Source organism: Protopterus annectens, chromosome 1.part1 (genome assembly GCF_019279795.1).
Source record: "Protopterus annectens isolate FY-2018-M chromosome 1.part1, PAN1.0, whole genome shotgun sequence".
Classification (NCBI taxonomy): Eukaryota; Metazoa; Chordata; order Ceratodontiformes; family Protopteridae; genus Protopterus; species Protopterus annectens.
The window spans coordinates 395,724,919-395,746,281 of NC_056726.1; the positions used below are offsets into that span (position 1 = coordinate 395,724,919).

The window sequence follows — 21,363 nt, forward strand, 5'->3', positions numbered from 1 at the left end:
GTATTTTCTTCTCTGTTGTCTGTTTTTATATTATCAGAGAATATAAACCCTCCACAGGTTGGTGCCACTCTCACATCTCTGATGAAGATTGATAGTAACACGTCCAGACATATTCTTATTGTTGTATTACCATGACCTTTCCATTCCTGGATTTTAATTCAGTTTTCACCAGTCTCTGCCTGTATTTATGGAGATCTGTTCATACCCATCTCGCAACATACACAGCTTATTATATGCAAAAGAAAAAGTAGTCTACATTCAGCAGCTTACCGTACTCCATTATCAGTACACCATAATGCAAACTGTTCAGGTGTGATTTCTCGTCACAGAATCTTTGCACTCAGCTGTGTACATCATGTGTTTTTAAATGCTTTGCACAAAGTTTGCAGTTCTTCTTCTACTGCCTTGAACACTACTACAAGCTCTAGGCTTCAATACAAATGAAATAGCCACAGGAACGGCTCCAATGTGAAACCAGTAATAAAATGTTTAGTGGATAAACAGCAAACACGACAGCACAGCCACAATAAAAAAGTGCTTTTTTAAATGTAAAATAAACAGACTACTTCAGATACTAGTACATCTGGTGTACTAGTATCTGAAGTAGTCTGTTTATTTTACAGACGAAAAGCACTTAATACCGCACCGGATTTATTGCTCTATTTATTTGTTGTGATCTATTGTGACTGTGCTGTGCTGTCGTGTTTGCTGTTTATCCATTAAACATTTTATTACTGGTTTCACGTTGGAGCCGTTCCTATGGCTATTTCATTTGTATTGCAGTTTGTTTTTCATTTTTCTTCAGTGGTAGAAGCTCTAGGCTTGTTGTTCACTTGGTCATCCCTAGCTACACTCATCCTGTTGTTAATCTATGCAGTTCTTAGATGTCCTGACTGATATCACTGTTGCAGTATTCCTAATACATGGGTTATCACCACTGTCATTTGACCAGGGTATCAAAGATTCTCCTTCCCAGTATTGTGCTTCCACAGTGTGACCTCAGCTCGCAAGTGAAGGGGTATACAGGCAGATGTACGAGCATAATTCATCTCACCGTCAGCCCGAATATACATTATGTATTTGTCAGATTAATCATCATTTTGTCATTGGTACTGTTGCTTTGAATATTCAGAAAACTCCCTGACCAATTGGACTGTTTTTCTTACCGGTATTACATGTCATGTATAAGGGGTAAGTGCAAGTATGGTAGGAATATTCCTTACAAAGACTTGCACACCCAGTGTCCCTTTTGTTTAGGAGCAGAACACGACTAAAAAGGGTGTTACATCTGTTAATCCTTTGCTCCTAAGACCTTGCAATCCCATTTGTCTTTAGTTAACACTTTATTGGAGACACAATGTCTCAAATGCTTGGCACTCTCCAAAATGGTGGATTCTGCTTCCCGGAATATTCCTACACCACTTAAAAAAAAAAAACCTAAAAGGCCTAGGCCAGAGAGTCAGTTGGCCCTTACCAACTTTGACTTACCTGCAGAGGTTTCAGAATCTAGGGTGCATCCAGTTCTTCCTCAGACGCCTCTACCAAGGCCCCACTAGAGGCCAGTATGGCACTGGATGCCTTAGTGGCAGAGGATTCTGTAGACAGAGGTGAATTGCTAATCATCATATTGGAGGGACCAGAGGGCATTCCTCAGATCCTGGTTAGGGAAGAAATCACAGGCAAACTAATCAAGGTACATCAAGGAAATGAACCATGGCTTTTAGTACAGGTGGACATCACACCAGAAAAAAATCATGAGAACACTAAACATGTTGCTTCCCCTCAACCTCATTCTTCCTTTTCAGGGAAAATGAGTGGGTGGATTTCTCTCAAGGTTTGTTTAAGGCAATTTTGGCTCTGAAGCCTCCTTCATTCTCCTCTCATCCCCCCCTCTGCACCCCTCAAAAGATGGTTGTGGATTTATCTTCCCCTGAAGATGAGGAGGCTTCTGATTTGGATTATACTCTGGCCTCCTCCTGTCAAATGCACTCTCCTGCCCAAGTCTCTTCAGATGATAAGGACTCCATTTCACCAGTTTCTCTAGTAGAAGAAGCTTCTTTTGGACAGACAATCTTAAATAATATGATGAAGCATTCTGAGTGGGAATCTAGGCAGATTTCAGAGGTTCAGAAAAGATAGTACAACCATTTGAAAATGAGCACTCCAGACCTTCCTCCTGTACCTCATGTTTTTGAGACTTTTTTGGATACTTTTCAATCCACTTCTGTTGATCCTGACTCTAAGCCTCTGGCTCCCAATAGTCCAGCCAGGTTTTATAAAGTCCCTGATGATAGTAAGTTTCTGTTTAGAAATCCTGTGGCAGACCCTTCTGCAGTTTCCGTCTTGTCTAATAAGCCTTCCCAATGCCAGTGCCCTCCTTTAAACCAAGGATAACAGGGCTATGGATAGGTGGGGTAAAAAGGTTTATATCCCATCTGCTTTGGCATTCAGGGCTACTAATTACCAAACCCAGATGACCAAATACTTGATATCCCTTTCCAAATCTTTACATAAAGTAATGGTGGATTTGCAGGATACTGATTTTAAATAACAAGTGTTATCCTTACTTTATTAGGCTACACAATTGACAAGTAACAACAATAAATGCAGTTATGATGTTGCAGAAGACTCATCCAGACTAGTTGCTGCAGGCTCTGTAATCCACCAGTATGCATGGTTACATAAACAGCCTATTCCTGAGGACATGAAAGCAAAAATAGTGGACTTTCTTTTAGACAATGATCTCTTCTTTGGTACCCAAGTTACCAACCTTTTCAAAACCCTTCCAGAGCAGAGTAAAACCATGAAAGTTGCAGGCAGCTTCTCTTAACCTTTGTACCAAGGTACCAGAGGAATTACCCAACTAAACCTACCTCTTTTGTTAGAGGGGACCCAAGGACTAGCCAGAAATACAGGAAAGTTACAAACAAGAGATTCTCAGATAAACCACACAGGGATACGTCATCTAGGAGGTTTCCCTTTGGGAACAAATCCCCCCTGCCCATCTCAAAAAGGCTGAACAAAACTTTCTCCAGCTGGGAAAAGATTACCACAGACAAATGGGTGCTGTCTATCAAAACAAAAAAAATTATGCTATGCCTTGCCTGCAAATTCTCCCTCTAAATATCATACACCATATCCACACAATCAAATTCCTGCCCATTTTATAGGAATTACAGGCAGAATGCACAGTACAGCCAATGCCAGAAGAATTTGTGGGAAAGGGGTTTTACTACAGACTTTTCAAAGGGCCAAGGAAAGAAGGGCAGTGGAGACCCCATACTGGATCTTTCATTACTAAACACCTTCTTGAAAGTGCCATCTTTTGAAATGTTCTCCCTGCACACTCTGCTACTTTTCAGTTTGCCCCAGGCTTTTCTAGTATCCTTAATTAAAAGATTCCTATCTCAAAATACCATTTTGGACCCTTTGCAGGAGATTCCTCAGGTTTTGTACTGGCTCATTTCACTTTCAGTTTACTGGTTTGCTTTTTGGCCTTTCCACAGTCCTAAAAGTTTTCACAAAGTGTCTGGCACCAGTGATTGCCTTCTGCCGAACACAAGAAATTCAGATTTATTCCCCTACTTAGACAACCTGTTAATTCATGAAACTTCACCACAAATTCTCCAACAGCATCTCCAGTTCACCCTCCTCCTCATAATACAGTTGGGGTTCATGATCAACTACAGAAAACCCTCCCTGCATCCATCTCAGGAACTAGGTTTTCTGGGCTGCAGGCTGGACACAAAAAGAATGAAGGCCTTCTTACCTCAAGAGAAGATGCAGAGCATTACAAATTATTTCCATAACCATGCCTCCCTCAGACAATGCTAAGCAAGGGAGATCCCAATAGCTCTGGGGTTCATGGCAGCTACTATCAAAATGCTCCCTCTAACCAGACTGCATATAAAGAAAATCCAATTGTACCTGAAAACAGTTTGGTCTTAACACTCACACCCTCTAGACACAGTGATCTCCCTTTTACCCTGTCTCAGACAAGAACTCTTATGGTGGAAGGGACAGAGTAACCTCAACCCAAGGCTTCCCTTCACTCCTTCATTCCCAGTTCAGGAAATGGACACAGATGCATTGGATGAGGCATAGGTGGCCTGGACAGGCACCCAATGAGTGCAGGGCAGTTGGCTACCAATGCTATTAAAAGAACACATCAACATAATTTCCAGGCTCTTCAGGTCTATTCACATTGCTGGAAACCAGGCACCCTATGAGTACTCACAGACAGCGCAACAGTAATGTGTTACATAAACAAGCAAGGAAGGACCAGATCTTACCAATTGTGCAGATTGGTACAGAAAGCCTGGGATCTTGCCACCCAGAAAAATGTATTGCTCACAGCACATACATCCCATCACAGGACAATGTGCAGGTCCTTAGAGAGCCCACATAAACAGACCCTGAATAGACATGGTTTCCAGGTCACTATTCACTGCTTAGGGGACTCTGCAGATAGACCTGTTTGCTTTAAAGACCACCAAACAGCTTTCACTATTTTGTAGCAGGGACCCTTGCCCCTCAAATTGGAGGACAGATGCTTTCACTTTTCAGTGGGTAGGAAAATTCCTCTATGCCTTCCCTCCATCACCGCTTATTTCAAGAGTTTTTCTAAAGTGCCCCCCCCTCAAAACAAAACTCTTGTTAGTGATTCCTTCTTGGCCAAGACAGCATTGGTTTCCTCTTCTTTTTCTTGTTGCCAAGGGCAAGTACTGCAAACTGCCACACCAAGTGCATCTCATCACTCAACAGAAAGGGTTTCTGCTACACCCTAGTCTGTCATTCCTAAACCTAACTCTGTGGATGATAAGGTTCTGATTATTTACAGGTAGCACTTTTCTGAGGATGTCATTAAAGTAATACAAGAAGCCAGGAGACCCACCACTCTAAAATGTTACATACCCAAAAGGAAGAGATTCTTCTTTTGATGCCAAAGAAATGGACAGGACCCCAACCAGTCAAAAGTGCCCTCCATTCTGAAATATCTGGATGAACTATTACATACAGGTCTGGCCTACTCTTCCATCAAAACCCACCTGTCAGCCATCTCTGCTTGCTTACCTCTTGCTCCCCCACTTATGCCCTGATCTGAGGTCAAGTTATTCCATAAAGGAGCCCCTGTATCTTAGACTACCTAGAAAGCCCATTACCACTACATAGGACCTTAACTTGGTGCTGGAGAATCATATCTTACCTTCGTTTGAACTGGCAACATCAGCAAACTTCAAACCTCAAATTCTGCAGTTGGAAAACTATTCTTCTTCTGGTCCTCACTTCAGCTAGGAGAGTTTCAGAGCTTCAGGCACTTGTGGATATTCCTTCTTGTCTTATTTTTTACAAATATAGGGTGACCCTCAGGACTAATCCTTCATTCATGCCTAATATAATGAATGAGCTGTCTCTTGATTAGGCTATAAACCTACCTACCTTCTATCCTCAACCCACAGAATCGGGGAAATATACTATATTCTCTGGACATTCACAGATAGCTAAGATTCTGTTTGGAAAAATCAAAAATCAAAAGAAAATCTGATCAACTGTTTGTTTTTTCATGGACTCTAAACTGGGTCAACCAGTGTCCAAGCAAACCATTGAAAGCTGGATCTCTAAGGCCATCTCATTTTGTTACTCTCAATATGGCAAGTCCTTGCCCTCTTGCCCTCAGCTGACTCTACCACAACAGTAGCAGCTTCTGGAACTTTCTAAAAAGGAGTGGATGCCAGGTCCATTCTGGAGACTGCCGCCTGGTTCTCTGTACACATTTTCAGTAAATATTACCCAGCTGACCAGTTTTCTGTCTCAGGTGTCTTCAGGCTGCTGGCTTGAAGATAGTCTGAAGAATTATGCTTGTACATCCATCTATATACACAATGCTTGCAAGCTGAGGTCGCATTTTGGATGTACGATACTGGGAAGGTAAACTTTTGGTACCCTGGCCAGATGATAGTAGTGCTAACCTGTGTGTTAGGAATACTGCAATAGGGATAAGTAGGAGATCTACTGTTATAATAAGCTTGTACATAGCTTACTTCATATCTCTACATTTCCCCTCTGAGCCCTCTGCTTTCCTAGCAAGGGCTGCACAGTGCAGTCAAGAGCTCATTTGGAATCTTAGCTCAGCTTTTTTCTTGGTTTAGTGGTGCAGGTCACCACAGCCCATCACGTTTTTCAAGGTTAGCTTCTGTCAATTGCTTTTGTCCAGGGACAAAAGGCTAATGTTTCCAATCCCCCATGCTTCCTCAGCATCTCATCAGTTAGCTTCATTCCTTCTGTTCCTATCTACAAAATCCAATGAAACACATTTAAAATATTAACTTTCTAAGCAACAGACTTCCTTTCCCCTCTCTGTTGATGTCATTATTTCTATAAAGATGTTTTTGTCAGTACTAACTCTGCTCTGAGTGACTCAGCAGTGGCGTTTGTATTCTGCAGCACTCCGGTTACGTCTCTGTACTTTTTAAGGGATTGTCAGTATATGGAGTTTAGTGAGTCTGGAGGGAGCAGGAAACATAGCAATACCTTGCATAATATCTGTGCCTTTTCTCGTGTAGAACTGAATCGCTAACAAAATGAACTGCCTAAAAATTTTATTTTGTCAACCTGATTCTGAGTTTCAAAATAGAACCAAAGAAAGAACTGAGTTAGCTATGTAATTGAGTCCTAAATCTTTCAGCTTCACTGCATTTCCCATTATGAAGGGAAAAATCAAGGGGAAGCTCAATCTCTGGCATTGTGCATAGATTTGACAGATACATTGGGTACAAAGATGCAAGCATCATGTATGCTATTTACTGTGCTCTGTACTTTCTCATCTGTCTTGACAGACTGAGGGCTGTTGCTATAATCTAGACTATTTTGAATATACTTTATCATGCTTAGTGGTGAACTATGCTTCATTCTGCCAGATTTAAATCACTTTTATGTCTTCGCAAATTTCACTTTCTAGTGGTTTAATATACTTTTTTGGTAGTTATTACTATTCAGAATTCCATCCTACTGATGTTTGGTATCAGAATAATTATGTTTGTTTAAGACACAGATTCAGATGCTTCACTGTGTCTGTTATTTAGAAAGCTGCAGCTATCTTTGACTTCTTCCTATTCTTAGGCACTAATTGGTAATTATTAGATATGAGTAACTCTTGTCTGCTGGCTTCCTTTAATGCTGCATACTGGTATTTGTAATTCTCTGTGGCTGGTGGTACTGATGCATTCGCTGCTGTATCTCTGCACCATATCCCCTCTTTGTTTTCACCGTTTTTACCTAGGTCTATCTGTTGACATCCAAAGAGATTTCACATGAAGCTGTGGGAAAAATCTTTGATCAACAACAATTCATTTTCTTGGCTGAACAGCTCAGCTCTTTCGACACATCATTATTAAATGGCTGCATGGATAATGCACAATTGAATTTCTCCCAGACCGTTTCACATAAAACTGTTCTTCAGAGGTGTAATTTCTGCTTTAGTGCTACATTCTAAGAATCCCCCTTTCCGAAGTGTTGCTGCTGTTTTTTTTGTGATGAAGCAATGATGCAGAAATATCTTTTGTCACTGGCTCAGGGGTTTAACTTTATATCAATCCATCTCTTTATACGAATGTGGACTAATGAATTTAATGACTTCTGATGTCATTTAATCTGAACAGGGCTCTAAAGTAGGAGGGAGCAGTAAAAACAATATAAAAATTCACTGGTTTCTGGATCTGTTTTACAGTCAGTGGTCTGAGGCACACCTTTTCATGAAATTCAAGCACAGAAAACTGGGAGAGCGAGAGAGAGAGAGAGAGAGAGAGAACAAAACAGATGGCACACAGGAGGTACCGAAGAGAGTTTTCCACTTTTTCCACTGCAGTTACCTTTTTGAGGAGCTGAATATAAGGACATGATACAAATACATGAAAACACATTCTCATGAGACATGAACTCTTTGATGCATTACACTTCAAGGAAGCTAAGATGAGCAGCTTTACTCAAAACTGAGAGTGAATTAACTAAGAGAAATCATTAAAGAGCTCATCTGGAGACTGAAAAGAAAAGCATGGATGTGGGGAAAATATTTAGATCTGAAGAGGAGAAGAACTGCAGCAACACATCAGCACATGAATATAATGGCACTCTCAATAGTAAGTTCATGCATATGTGTATATGTCTGAATGTATATATTTATGTGCATAGTAACAAGCATGCCATTAACATATGTGTCCTTTAAAAAACTTTAGTAATGTGCTTCCTTCCTTTAGCTACTTTCAAGGCTAGACTTTCCAAGAAAGTGCAAAGTTTAATTTATATGCAATTGAGAATAGACAAGCAAACCTTAAAAACAGTTTTCTTACTACTCTACAGGTAAACATGAGTTAGTTACATCATTTACTCTAAGGTTTTACGTCCCTTACATGTTTACAGATCCCTCTGAAGGTGGACAGCAGATGTTACTGAGTTGTTGCCTGGTGTCACAGCATTAGGTGCTGGCAATTAATAACTTGTATAGCACATTCAACTTCCGGTATTCTGCAGATGAGTTTAATATAGTTTGTTGGTTCTGAGGTCCTTTCCTGTTCTTCACAAAGGCTAACCTGTAGCTTTACTGTATAATGCTCCTTTCTGTTATATCATGACTTTTAGTTCTTTTGTCACTGAACAGTTACTTTGATGGGCAGGTGAAAAGGATAACATAACTAAGAATGTTTTCTTGTCACAGCTAGAGACCTGGGGACATCATACATGACATGGAGACAGTTTTAACAGATTATAACAAAGTCTAACAATCTCTAAGGCTTGCATTTGCTTATGTGCCTTATAGGCATTTTATCTGGGCATTTAAATCTATCAGGGACCTCTATGTATTCCTGGAAATTTTGTGTTCATCTGAACAAAATGCAGCTGTGTGCCTACTATGCTACATTATTTTTTCTCTTTGGTCTAGTCAGGGAAATGTGTCAGAATATGACTTAGCCTCTGATTCCAAAGTGATTAAGTACAAACTAAAAAAATAATTAAGCAGTGCAAAAGTACTGTGTGTATAAATAGAACCTTAGATTCCTTTATCCACATATAAAATGCAAGGCTGCTGAGATAAGGTCTGTATCGACTACATTTAAGGACACTTTTGCTGACGATCCTAAACACATACATCTTTGCTTGAATGCATAATTTTAATTCAGATATTAGATCACTAAATATCTAGTTATAATTTTATGTCAGACTTTTGAATGCATTAAGATTTGATTAATATACTGAGCAGTCTAGCAGTTTAGTACAAAGATGCGAGGACCATACATGTTATTTAGTGTGCTCTGCATTTCCTAGACTGTCTTGTCAGGCTGAAGACAAATGCCATAACCCATGGATTAAGGATATGAGCACTGCTAATGAGCGTCAACCACTAATCCTGGGTTTGATTCTCTTAGGTTCTCTCTGCCTACTATGTGAATGATAAAGACATGTTCCTACATAGTTCTCTTGAGTTGCCCCTGAAAAAATCAATTATGCCTTGTGGCTTTACCTGGTTAACAAATTAATAACATGATACAAAGTAATTTGAAGATAAAACATTTTTCTTTTCAAAGGGTAAAGATTTTAAATACTTGGCCGGAGCATGATATTGCTTTTAATTTTAGGAAAATTAATCTCTCTCTCTTTCGGCTTTAGGGGTCGCCACAGCAAATCACCTTGTCCACTCATGATTGACAGTGGAGTTTTTACGGTGTCAAGTTGCCAGCCCGGCACCCAACCTTCCATGGAAGGCACACACATGCACAGACTCACGCCTAGGGCCAATTTTAGCATGTCCAATCCACTTGCAGCATGTCTTTGGGGATGTGGGAGGAAACCAGAGCACCTGGTAGAAACCCCATCCAAAGATCGAACCGAAAAGCCTTTTGCTGTGAGGTGGAAATGCTAACCGCTGCACCACCGCGGCCATCCTAACTTTAGGCAGATTAATAAAAACAGCAAAACCTGTTCCCAGTAGTGCCTCTGTGCAGTTCTGAACTACAGTAGTTTCATATGATTTCTGCTCTTTAGATAAATATTTAGGACTCTGACAATATTATTATTTTGTCATACCAAAGTAGTTCATTTGCATGTAAAAGCAGTGAAATGCCAGTATGTAAACTCAATGAACCCTAATGAAGACTACACCAGACATTTATATTGCAGTTCTGAAAAGCCATGCTTTCCTTTGATCCTGGGTCACATCTAGAAATGTCTATGGTTTGCTGTGCCTTTTTTGGACCAGTTCTTACCTGACAAACAAGTATTTCAACTGATTATCACAGTAAATTTCAAATACAGTTAGCCAGCTAAAATGCCATAGTCTATTTATTTTGTACAATATGAGATGGTTTCACCTTAATAAGTGAAGTCACTCTGAAAGTTTGTACAATATGAGATGGTTTCACCTTAATAAGTGAAGTCACTCTGAAAGTTTGAAAAGCTAACAAGTCAGATGCAGAGAAATTATTTATTTACAAAGCCTAAGTACAAGTGACAACCTAGGAGATTTATTATACATTAGAATCTTGCAAAAGCCAGCTGCTTATTAAAGTACTTTTGCCATATCGATCTTGTCCTGTTTACTCCTATAAACAATTTTGACCACCTGCACTTCCTAGCATTAACATTCTAATGAGATATAGATGACAGAGTTATGATTCGGCACCCTGTGATGTTTGTGTTGAATGAAAGATCAGTGATAATACACTGCATCACAATTCAGTTAGATGCAGTCAGCTGTCATACTGAGAAAGTGTATTGGATATCCACAGTACATTTCTTGAATGATGTCATAAATGGATAATTACCATGTTAAATCATAACAGATGTTGAAATAGGATATGATTTTAATGCATGACAATAAACAGCAGTGTCATCCCCTTCTCAAACACTATAACATTAGGAACATTCTGGATATGTCCATTCTCTAAAAAGGGGTGTAAAACACATAGCAATGGGGTTGAAGCAGTCACGACCAAAATAAACCAGTCAGTAAATAAACCACTGCCTCAGAAAAACTTTCATTTCAGTCCCATGATAAATCACAGTAAGGTCTCTCAACAAGTGGTACAATACAGCAATATAGTTGCTATTCTTTGCCACAGGAGAAAAACTCCAGTATCTGGTAGCTATGCAAGAAGGACATCCTGGGAAATGTTACATTTTATATATATATATGCACACACACACATATATGTGTATATATGTGTGTGTGTGTGTGTGTGTGTGTGTGTGTGTGTGTGTGTGTGTGTGTTATACTGAGAACTGCATATGTACTCTGATGCTTCAGTCCTCACATCATTAATTTCAATTTAGTAGCCTATATGCTGTGTTGGTGCAGCGGTTAGCATTGTCAACTCACAGCAAGAGGTTCTCCAGTTTGATTCTCAGCTGGAGCGCCTTCTGTGTGGCATCTGCATGTTCTTCCTGTGGTTGAGTGACGTTTAAAGACATGCAGGTAGGTGAATGGGTGTGCCTTCTTTGAAGGTTGGGAGTTGGGCTGGCACATCAGCACCGTAAAAATCCACTGCCAGTCACTAGCAGACTGGAGTTCTGCTGTGGCGACCCCTAACTGGGAAAAGCTGAAAGACAAGACCTTGCAGTAGTCTATTACAAAGCAGAAGGTATTGGAAGTTATCACATGTTATTGCTCAGAAACATTAAGATTCATGTCATGGCTTTAATAGAAACATGTCATCATGCGTCCGTAACCTGTTGTGGCTACATAACTGTTAACTAATTCTGGAGCATGGCAAGCTGTATCACCGTGCCAGCAGCATATTATAATAGGAATAATTCATGGGTCCTAGGGTCAGTGGTGACATATCAGTTTTATATAGGAACTCTTGTCTTTTACTTGGGAGGTTAATCTTCAGTGAAATAGCTGCCACATAATGGCCCAACTAAGGATGAGTGATAAACAGCACAGAAGTAATGAAGCCAGGGTTTGTGTGTGTGTGTGTGTGTGTGTGTGTGTGTGTGTGTGTGTGTGTGTGTGTGTGTGTGTTGTGTGCGTGCGCGAATGTGTGTGTATTGAGTGTGTGTGCGTGAGCGCGTGTGAGTGTGTGTGTGTGTGTGTGTGTGTGTGTGAGTGTGTGTGTGTGTGTGTGTGTGTGTGTGTGTGTGTGTGTGTGTGTGTGTGTGTGTGTGTGTGTGTGTGTGTGTGTGTGTGTGTGTGTGTGTGTGTGTGTGTGTGTGTGTGTGTGTGCATGTGTGTGTGTGTGTGTGTGTGTGTGTGTGTGTGTGTGTGTGTGGTCATGCATGCGTGTGTGTGTGCACATGTACATATGTGTGTGTGTGTGTGTGTGTGTGTGTGTGTGTGTGTGTGTGTGTGTGTGCATCACACTGATAAAAGACAGCAGATGCAGGTTATGTTGGCTTACATGTAATAATACTGGCTCTTTAAAGCCACCTACAGCTGAGAATCTGAACTCCACAGCCCCCCCAAGCCAAACTCATATGTGGAGTGTAATGGCAGAGACTCTAGTGACGGCAGAAACCAACTGGATTGAAGCTCATTGTCAGTAGAGACCTAGGAGCAATGTAGAATGTAAAATAAACTCTGAAAAGCTCATACCAGAGAGTATTCTCTGTGAAAAAGATTCTTATGGAACAGAGTTGTTAAATTAACACATTAACATGCAACAGCTTTTCTGCTTAGTTAACCATTGCTTGTTTTTTTTTGCAGTAAATACTTCTATAATTTTTTCTAAGTAGATTCTGCTGCATAATCTGATATTATAATACTCTGTCTTGAAACTGCAGTAGTTGCAAAAAAACAGAATGGAAACTATGCTATACAAGGGAAAACAAGAACAACAGTCATGTAAGCTTTAATCTACATTACATTATTAGACAAAGTAGAACAAATAACAATTGCATGTTAGATGTGCTGGACAGCAGGTAGATAGCTGTTTAGTATAATGCTATCTTTAGGTACAAATAAACCACTCCATATTAGTTATGTAGGAAAGTTGAGATGAGTGGAATAGTCATCTATTTCTGTTAGGGTTGACTACAGTAAATTATTGCAAATGACACAATCATGACTATGTTGTTGAGGTTAAACTGTCTATTTTATTTTAATCCTCCATTCAACATCTGACACACCACTGGCCCTCAAGCATATCCTCAAATCCTCCTCTGCTCTACATTGGTACCCCGACACCTCCTTATCAGTAGTCCTGGAAGTACCTTTTAGTTTAGCATCCCCCTCCTTGACTACTTGTAAAGTTGGCCATACAGCATAATATCTAGAGTTGGGAAGCAAGGATCTAATAAGATACAGCACATGAGATGAAAGGCAGTCAGTCAACATCTGTATCCCCAAGAAGGGCAATATGGAATTGCATCAGCACCCCAAGTGTGTACATCCACCTATCAGGCATAGGACATCCTGTCACTTCCCCCTAAGCCTATTGTTGGCCTGTGAGATTCCTGGTCTCCACACAGGGTTGCATAGGTAGTGATTTCTTCCCCAGGATAGGATATCAGGACACTGGCCTCTTTATCTCCTCTCTCTCTCTTGCTTTCTTCTGGCTGACCTTACCAGTTGTCAGAGTACATTTCCAGACTTGAGTTTCCTTGCCTGTGTGCATTCAGGCCAGCTTATTGGTTGGACAGTTTAGTGTTCAGAACCTTAATATATCTTCATACTTAGAGTACAAACAAAATCAGTTTCTGCTAACCACATTTATTAAATCTTTCATTATAAGCTTTCTTCATGTGATTTTTAGTAACTAATCTCTGAAGTAAAATATATAGTAAGAAAGTTTTGACAATATGTTGTGTATTTAGTATGAAAGTGAATATGTTATGAGGATGAAAGCATGCCATTCATATCTTTTACAATGCGCCGCGTACAATGAGGCAATATGATAGCATCATTTAATGGTATAAAAGCATTTTGTTAACTAGTTAAGACTACTAACCATAAACACTATATTTCAGAGGTAACTTGGAGGCACTGTGTGATTTATACAGATGTAAAAATTTAAGGTGAAGAAAGGCACCCCTGACAATGTAATGGAAAATGCAAGCTTTCTCTGCTGCTCTGATTCATAGTTGCAGGTTGACTGTTCTCTGCTTTAGTGCTTACTGAAAAGTTACAATAAATATGTCATTTAAAATTTGGTGGAGAGCAACAGTGATCCCAAAAAGGTGAAATATATGTACTCTTTTTATCTTGACCTTTGATTTTGGTTATAATATAATTCTGCATGAAGATGAAGAAATCTGTAATCGTTAGCTGCACTCTGCATGCATTTCCCATAATTCTTTGCATCATATCCTGTACAGCAAACTGTTTTGTTGCTCTTGAGAATTTAGTTGTATGTTCAGGCCCTTTGTGGTAACCTTTAGCTTATAGGCAATTTTTGGGGGGGCTTTATCCATCTTCCCATGATTTATTCCGGGATTTGTATCTCTTTATGAAATTAAATCTATGAATGCTGTGTGGTTTACTATCAAAATATTGAAGTTCATGAAAATGAATGTTCGATACTTCGAAAATAACCTCATACTTTTTGCATACTAATTAAGTTAAAATGTCGAATCTGTTGATTGAATTCAGCAAATTCTACATTTATGCTGAATATGGATAGTGATGGCAGAATAGGTGCAAATGTAAGTTAAACACTTACACTGACATTCACGTTTTTAGCAGGGGAGCAAGCCTCCGTGCACCCCCCTGTGGAGGGCTGTGCCCCTCACACTCCCTTCAAGTTAAATATTCTAACTCTGAGATCGCACTACAGTGAGGAAAGGATGCATTTCCCAATCCGCACTGTACTGTGATTCTACTCATACCATCTAATTCATATCAGCGAATGTACACTTGCATTCGCTGATATGTACTCTCGATCTCCTTATGTTCGGCAACACATAATTCGACTAACTACTGTTCGACTTTCCGTGTTTGCTGAACCAATGTTCAATCTTTTGATAGTAAACCATGCTCTGTATGTGTGTGTGTGTGTGTGTGTGTGTGTGTGTGTGTGTGTGTGTGTGTGTGTGTGTGGACGTGTGAGTGCGTGTGTGTATGTCTTCTCAGAGGGCACTAAAAGTAATGAGATACATTGTTTCAGCATTCTCACAATGAGCAGAATGCTTATATCTTTTTGTTTGAGGTAGAAATGGCCACTAAGCACACCCATGTCAAGTTAATGACACAAAAACATAAGCAAGAAAGTAAAACAGGAAATAGAAAATGAGAGACATTAGTGTCAATAAAGGATATATATATATATATATATATATATATATATATATATATATATATATATATATATTTATATATATATATATATATATTTATATATATATATATATATATATATATATATATATTATATATATATATATATATATATATATATATATAAAAAATACAAGTGTAAAAAGTAAATAACATTAGACTGCATCCATTAAGCAGGACAGTAACATTATTCAGTATCAGTTAAACAACACTTGAATGTACTAAACCAGTCTCCAACATGCAATAAAGAACATTAATTCAGCAGTAAAGACCAGTACTATTAAAGGACAGCTGCTTTCCAAAAAATCTAAATAAAATGACATTTCAGCCAATCTCAATTTTTTTGCAGTGCTACTACCCTCACATGACTCTAAGTGGTTATTATTTTCAGATTTACTACACCAAAAAAATGCCCTTAAGGGGCTACCATGCTGATGGCATTTCATTTTACAGTCTAGATTTCTGCTCACATTATGAAATTTTATAGGAAAAGAGTGCAATGTGATGAGAAGAACATCTATTGTAGTTGTTTCTCACCAATGACATAAAGAATTATTGTACTGGGATTTTCTACATCTTTGAGTGTCTCTGGAAAGTGCTCATATGTCCTTTGTTATAACTCCCTTTGATCTGTGTTATGATCATCTCATGAACGTTATTATAAGGTGGAACTGAACGTTTGGCAGAAAAGAATACTTTTTTAGATGTTTTGTTCAGGCTGAGACTTGTAGTTCCAAGCCAATTTTTTTTTTAACTGAGATGTAGAACTAGTCATTAGTAACCGATAACATAAATAAAATGCTGACTCTGCAGTCACTACCTAGAAATTTAATCTACGTTCCTGTTAGAATTAATAGCCTGCCAAATTAATCTGTTTTCTTAAGGTCAGGAGAGGCCAAAGTGAAGCTACTCTCCTTTATTCTAACTGCCTCAATTGTTATAGATAATGCTACAGATGTAAAAAATAAACAACACAAGACTTCATAAAAAGCTATACTGGTGTGGATAGTGCAGAGAAACAACACATAGTTTCAGTCAGGAAACAATAATACTTAAATCAAGTTTTCTTTGCATACAGCAGTCTTGAACTGGGTTAAATGGAAGAAAAACATTTTGTGATAAGGAAAACTTGACATTTTAATTGGAGCACCCTGATCAAATGCTCATTTCTGGTTAATAACAGAAAACAGAAAAGGTCAGTCAGTCATAACTAATATATAGTTAAGAATAGCTGAAGTGAAATGACTGTATGCATTTGTAATAGAATTGTAGAGTCTAGAATAGGGTTACCACCTGTCCCACTTTGCGAGGGACAGTCCCTCTTTGGGTAGTTGTGTCCTGCAAAAAAAAAAAAAATGAAAAAATGGAAATGTCCTGAGATATTAGGGCAAAATTATTTTGTATATTTTATGTAATAGTTGCATAAAACAGTTATTCTGTATCTGAAACAACTAAATGTTATAAGAAAAAGAATAACCAACTAAAGTACTACAAGAATAAGCTTTTATTTAGGCATAAAAGTGAAGTTCTGCCCTTTGTACTGGCCATGGGTATGTTTTGCCCTGCAAAATCTGACATTTGTTCCAAAAATGTCCAACTTTGGACTTTTGAAAAGGTGGCAACCCTAGTCTAGAAACAGTGTAAAATGATCTAAACACTACCTGAGTTGTCCAGCATAGTTCAGTAAAAAAGAGCTCTGGGATTTGACAGACTGAGGAAGTCAATGTTGAAAAGGAGTTTAGTTAGGCATGTTGTTGTTGTTGTTTTTCTTTTGGCTTTTCCCAGTTAGGGGTCGCCACAGCAGAACTCCGGTCCGCTAATGATTGGCAGTCAATTTTTATGGTACCGAGGTGCCAGCCTGATGCCCAACCTTCAACAAAGGCACGCCCATTCGCGCATGCTACTCGACCACGGGGAGGACATGCAGACTCCACACAGAAGGCGCTCCAGCCGAGAATCGACCAGGAGAACCTCTTGCTGTGAGGCGACAATGCTACTGCTGCATGGTAAACATAAAAATAGCAGTGTGAAGATATGTGAAGGCTACCAGCCTAGCAAGCTAGAATTTTGTAGATAATTCTGTCATTTGTAAATATTAATGTAAGCCACATGCTTGTTCTCTTTGTTAAATGTTTAACTTCAAAAATGTAACCACATTGCACTCTGCTGGAGGAAAGTTGATAAGTCAAGCATTGTATAATTGCTTGATCTCAAAACTCAGAGCCGATATGTCTCGATGAAGGAATTCTTGCCATTGTTTTGAGACCAGAGTTAATTGCTAGAATTTACATGTATAATGTCTTTTATTGCAGTACCTTCCTGATCTGGTGCAAGATCAAAAGGGGTGCTAAACTATGAGTTTCTGTTAGCCTGGGAACCAGAGAAAAAATTATGTAATCTGAAATGAGTCAGTAGTACTGTGGTATCAATTTAAGAAGAGAGAGAGAGAGACTCAGAGCATTTTGCATTTGTCTATCCAACATTGCCAGCACTGCTTTGCTCTATATGTAAGTTTATTTTAGAACTGTGTTTGTTCTTAGATATTGCTAGGAAATAGGAAAATTGAACTAGCTGTTTTTCTGTATTGATGTCAGAACTATTATACTGTATTATTTTAAGCATTTTCCTGTGATCTCTGAACTCTTGACTAGCACTGTGTAGTAAGAAGTATTGTCTTGTGTTTTTATTACTTATTATTAAATATTTTTAAACCTTTCAACTATGGCTGTTTTATGTACAGATAATTTAAGCTCTAGAGTACATTGCTTGTATATTGTGATACTGTCCAAGCCACTTCAAATAAGCCTTGCTGTTTGTCACACTTATCATTTGGATAATAATATTGCACAGTAATAATTAGACACCCTTTGATAAAGGTCTTATTAGTAGCTGATATTAGTGGTTGTTGGCGGTGATTACTACCTTATAGTCTGGCAGGAAGATGCATAAAAAGTGTCTGTGTGTTTGTATATAGCTCATATCTTAAAGTGTGTGTGTGTGTGTGTGTGTGTGTGTGTGTGTGTGTGTGTGTGTGTGTGTACAAAAATGCAAACCATTGCACAAACTAAGAAAAAGTGTATCAACAAGACCTAACAGAATTATAAGCCTATCAAGAGATATGCCTGAGCATTAATTTGAGCCCCTTTTTATGAGCAAGGTTGATATTGTTTGGTTTTAGTATCCATGCTTATACTACTTTATACTATATAAAGCAAGGAGATTTGATCGAGGAGATTGTTATAAACTAACCAAATGGTAATGTACAAAAGTCTGCAAGAAATAAGCAAATGACAGTATCTGAGCTATTGCTGAATTTTTGCTAATATAGTTTATTTAGTAAGTTAGGGAAATTTGTGAATTCTGAATTTGACATGATTATTTGAATGTATGGGCAAAGAATGTCATTCTAGTGCACTTTAGGGAGCCATCTAAATATTAAGTGAGAAAGAAATGTTTAGCTCTAAACTGGCTACCTTAACTTTTTATTTTTGTTTTTTGGCCTAACTTGAGTTCAGTATTGTAACTGGATGTTAAAATATTTTACATTATTTACAATATCTGTGGGTGGTGGTGCTGCGGTAGCATTGTCGCCTCACAGTAAGACGCTGTCCAGTTCGACTCTTAGCTAAAGCGTCTTCTGCATGGAGACATGCATGAATGGGCATTCCTTCGTTGAAGGTTGTGTGTCAGGGCTGGCAACTCGGTACGTAAAAATCAACTGCCAATCATTAGCGGACCGAATTTCCGTTGTGGCGATCCCTAACCAGGAAAAGCCGAAAGATACAACAACATTATCTGTGGCCTCTCCATTAGTGAAAATGATGCTTAAGTTCTTGTCCATATATGGTAACTCTGTGAGATTAATTAAGTTTAAATGAAGGGTTGTTTTTCTAATATCATTGCCTCTACATTATATAGCTATGTTGCCTGGGTAATGTGCAAGTTTCAGCTTCCTACATATAAGTGATATACTGTACAAACTCTGTGGAGTGGGCCATATACTGATCCCTGAGACACATCAGCTGGTAGACAGAAGGCTGTGACAAGGAGTCTGATCAATGGATGTACTGCTATTCTTGTTCTAAGTAATTCTTATACTTGGAAAGTATGATAGAGGCAAATGCTATTTAGGAATGTTTTTCTCCCATGTTCTTCTGCTCCTTGCTTTAAATTTGCTCAATCTATACTCCTTATATTGTTTCTTACATTATTGTTTTTTTTCATTGTAGTGTTCGATTTTATTGCAGTGGATTAAAATATTTAAAGCTCTGGTTAAGAGAGAGCAAAGATGCATCTATTGATGAATCATAGGAATAAAAATTGAAACGGGGAGGAGCTAAAGACTGGTATCTTTATTTAAAGGAAAAAGAACACATTGCATGGTTTTCAAGAGAAAACTTAGTGAAACAACTTCTCCCGTCGAACAGACTGCTGTGATTGAAACATTTTCTCAACCTCCCACCCCTTCCTATTCTCTTCTTAAACTTATTGGCTCTGAAGTTGCCTATTCTTTAGGTTAATTTGACTGTACCATTTCTTCCCACTCCTCTTTCATTTAGGTCTTTTTAGTTAGCACAAAATCAGAAGTGTAGCTAGGGTGGGGTGAAAAGGGAAGCCATCCCAGGGACAGGTTATTTGGGAGTGTGACCGGCACAACAGTATCAGCATTTCTGAGTGCCAGCACTGAAATGAGTGCTGATACTGCTTATGCAGTCACAAGTTAGGACTGAAGCACTTCAGCATTTCTTGCATAGTATTAAGTTGTAGCAAGCTGCTACAGTTGTTAGAAGTAGAAAGAAACTTTTTTACTCCTCAGCTGAGGGACACACATCAGGAAGTGTGGGCATGGATTTGGTTTGTGCTAGATTGGTGAATGTTTTTTTTCTTTGCGTGTTAACATAACAATTGAGGGACACAGGCTGTTGGGAAGAATAGCTCCATCTTGATGTGCCAGAAGGGTGGGAAAAACTTTTCTTTTAGTGCTGGCATCAGATCAAAGAATGGCACCATTTTGTAGAGACACTCCCCTTAAAACCATTAAATTCATTTACCCTTCCACTGTATTTCATAAACCCAGAATTTTGAATACCCATGTTTAACTACAGGTGTAACCAATTATTCTCAGATAAAAATCTCACTCAAAATTGATTTGCCAGAAAACTACAAATTTTATGAGAACAGACCAAAAACATGAAGCAAGCATCTGGACATTCTGTGACAATCTGGACTGTTGAGAGGTATGTCCCAGCCTACATTAGCATTATCCTTCTCCAGGCTACTAGAACCTTTTTTTCTGATGCAGTGTAGCAAATGCCTTATAATTACTGGCAACCCATTTATTCTAATCATACCAGTTCCACCTGAAAAAAAAAGTCACTCCTGCAGGTGCTGAGGTGGCAATGAAATCCTTATCTAAGCTTCCTAGACATTCTACCAGCTTACCTCAGCCATATAGCATAAGTACTAACACCACACTTAACATTTGTACCCACATTTGCTGTTATTAGGAGTCACCTGTATGACAAGTCTATGCAAGTATGACTCCATAAGCTTGCAATGCATCCCAGAAATATTTTAGTCAATGGTAACTCTATTGGAAGACATAAGAGATACAGCACATATTAGGCTGGCAAAAGGTAGGCTGACAGCTGTCTTTCTGATACAAGGATTAGGGATTAGGGATATCACTAGGACCCTTAGGTCCCTGCAAAGTCCAAAATGCAGTTATGACCTTGTAATTGCCCATCTGGGAGAAAATCCTCTTAGGCAATCTACCTTGGAGGAGATGCAGAGAGACATCATTAAGTCCTCTGATCATGTATTTCAACAGGGTAAGGCCTTGGCATTGGACAACATTCTATCATCATGCCTAAATTCAAGGATAAAATAAATGGCTTTAGTAAATAGATAGTAAATCAGTGTCATTTTAAGGGAATCCAGTGTGTGGCCACATGGTAAGAAATGGTTAATTGACCCACCTGCTTTCCCAGAGAGGGCCTTCATATTTCTCCCCTTGGATTCCACATACTGGCTAAAATTAATGCTATGCCCAAAGTGCCTTTTTAAGGTTGAGTTTGTCTGATTAATATCCCAATGTAGCA

General features: G+C 38.8%; 1 protein-coding gene across 1 annotated transcript in view; it reads left to right on the forward strand.

Moving 5' to 3' along the window:
• Positions 1 to 7,019: 7,019 nt before the first annotated feature.
• Positions 7,020 to 21,363, forward strand: part of LOC122805350 (melanin-concentrating hormone receptor 1-like) — a 1,084,535-nt gene continuing 1,070,191 nt past the window's right edge. Inside the window, exon 1 of the mRNA XM_044075440.1 lies at positions 7,020 to 8,135. Coding sequence (XP_043931375.1) covers positions 8,051 to 8,135 — 85 coding nt within the window. The 5' untranslated portion in view covers positions 7,020 to 8,050. The remainder of the gene's footprint in view (positions 8,136 to 21,363) is intronic.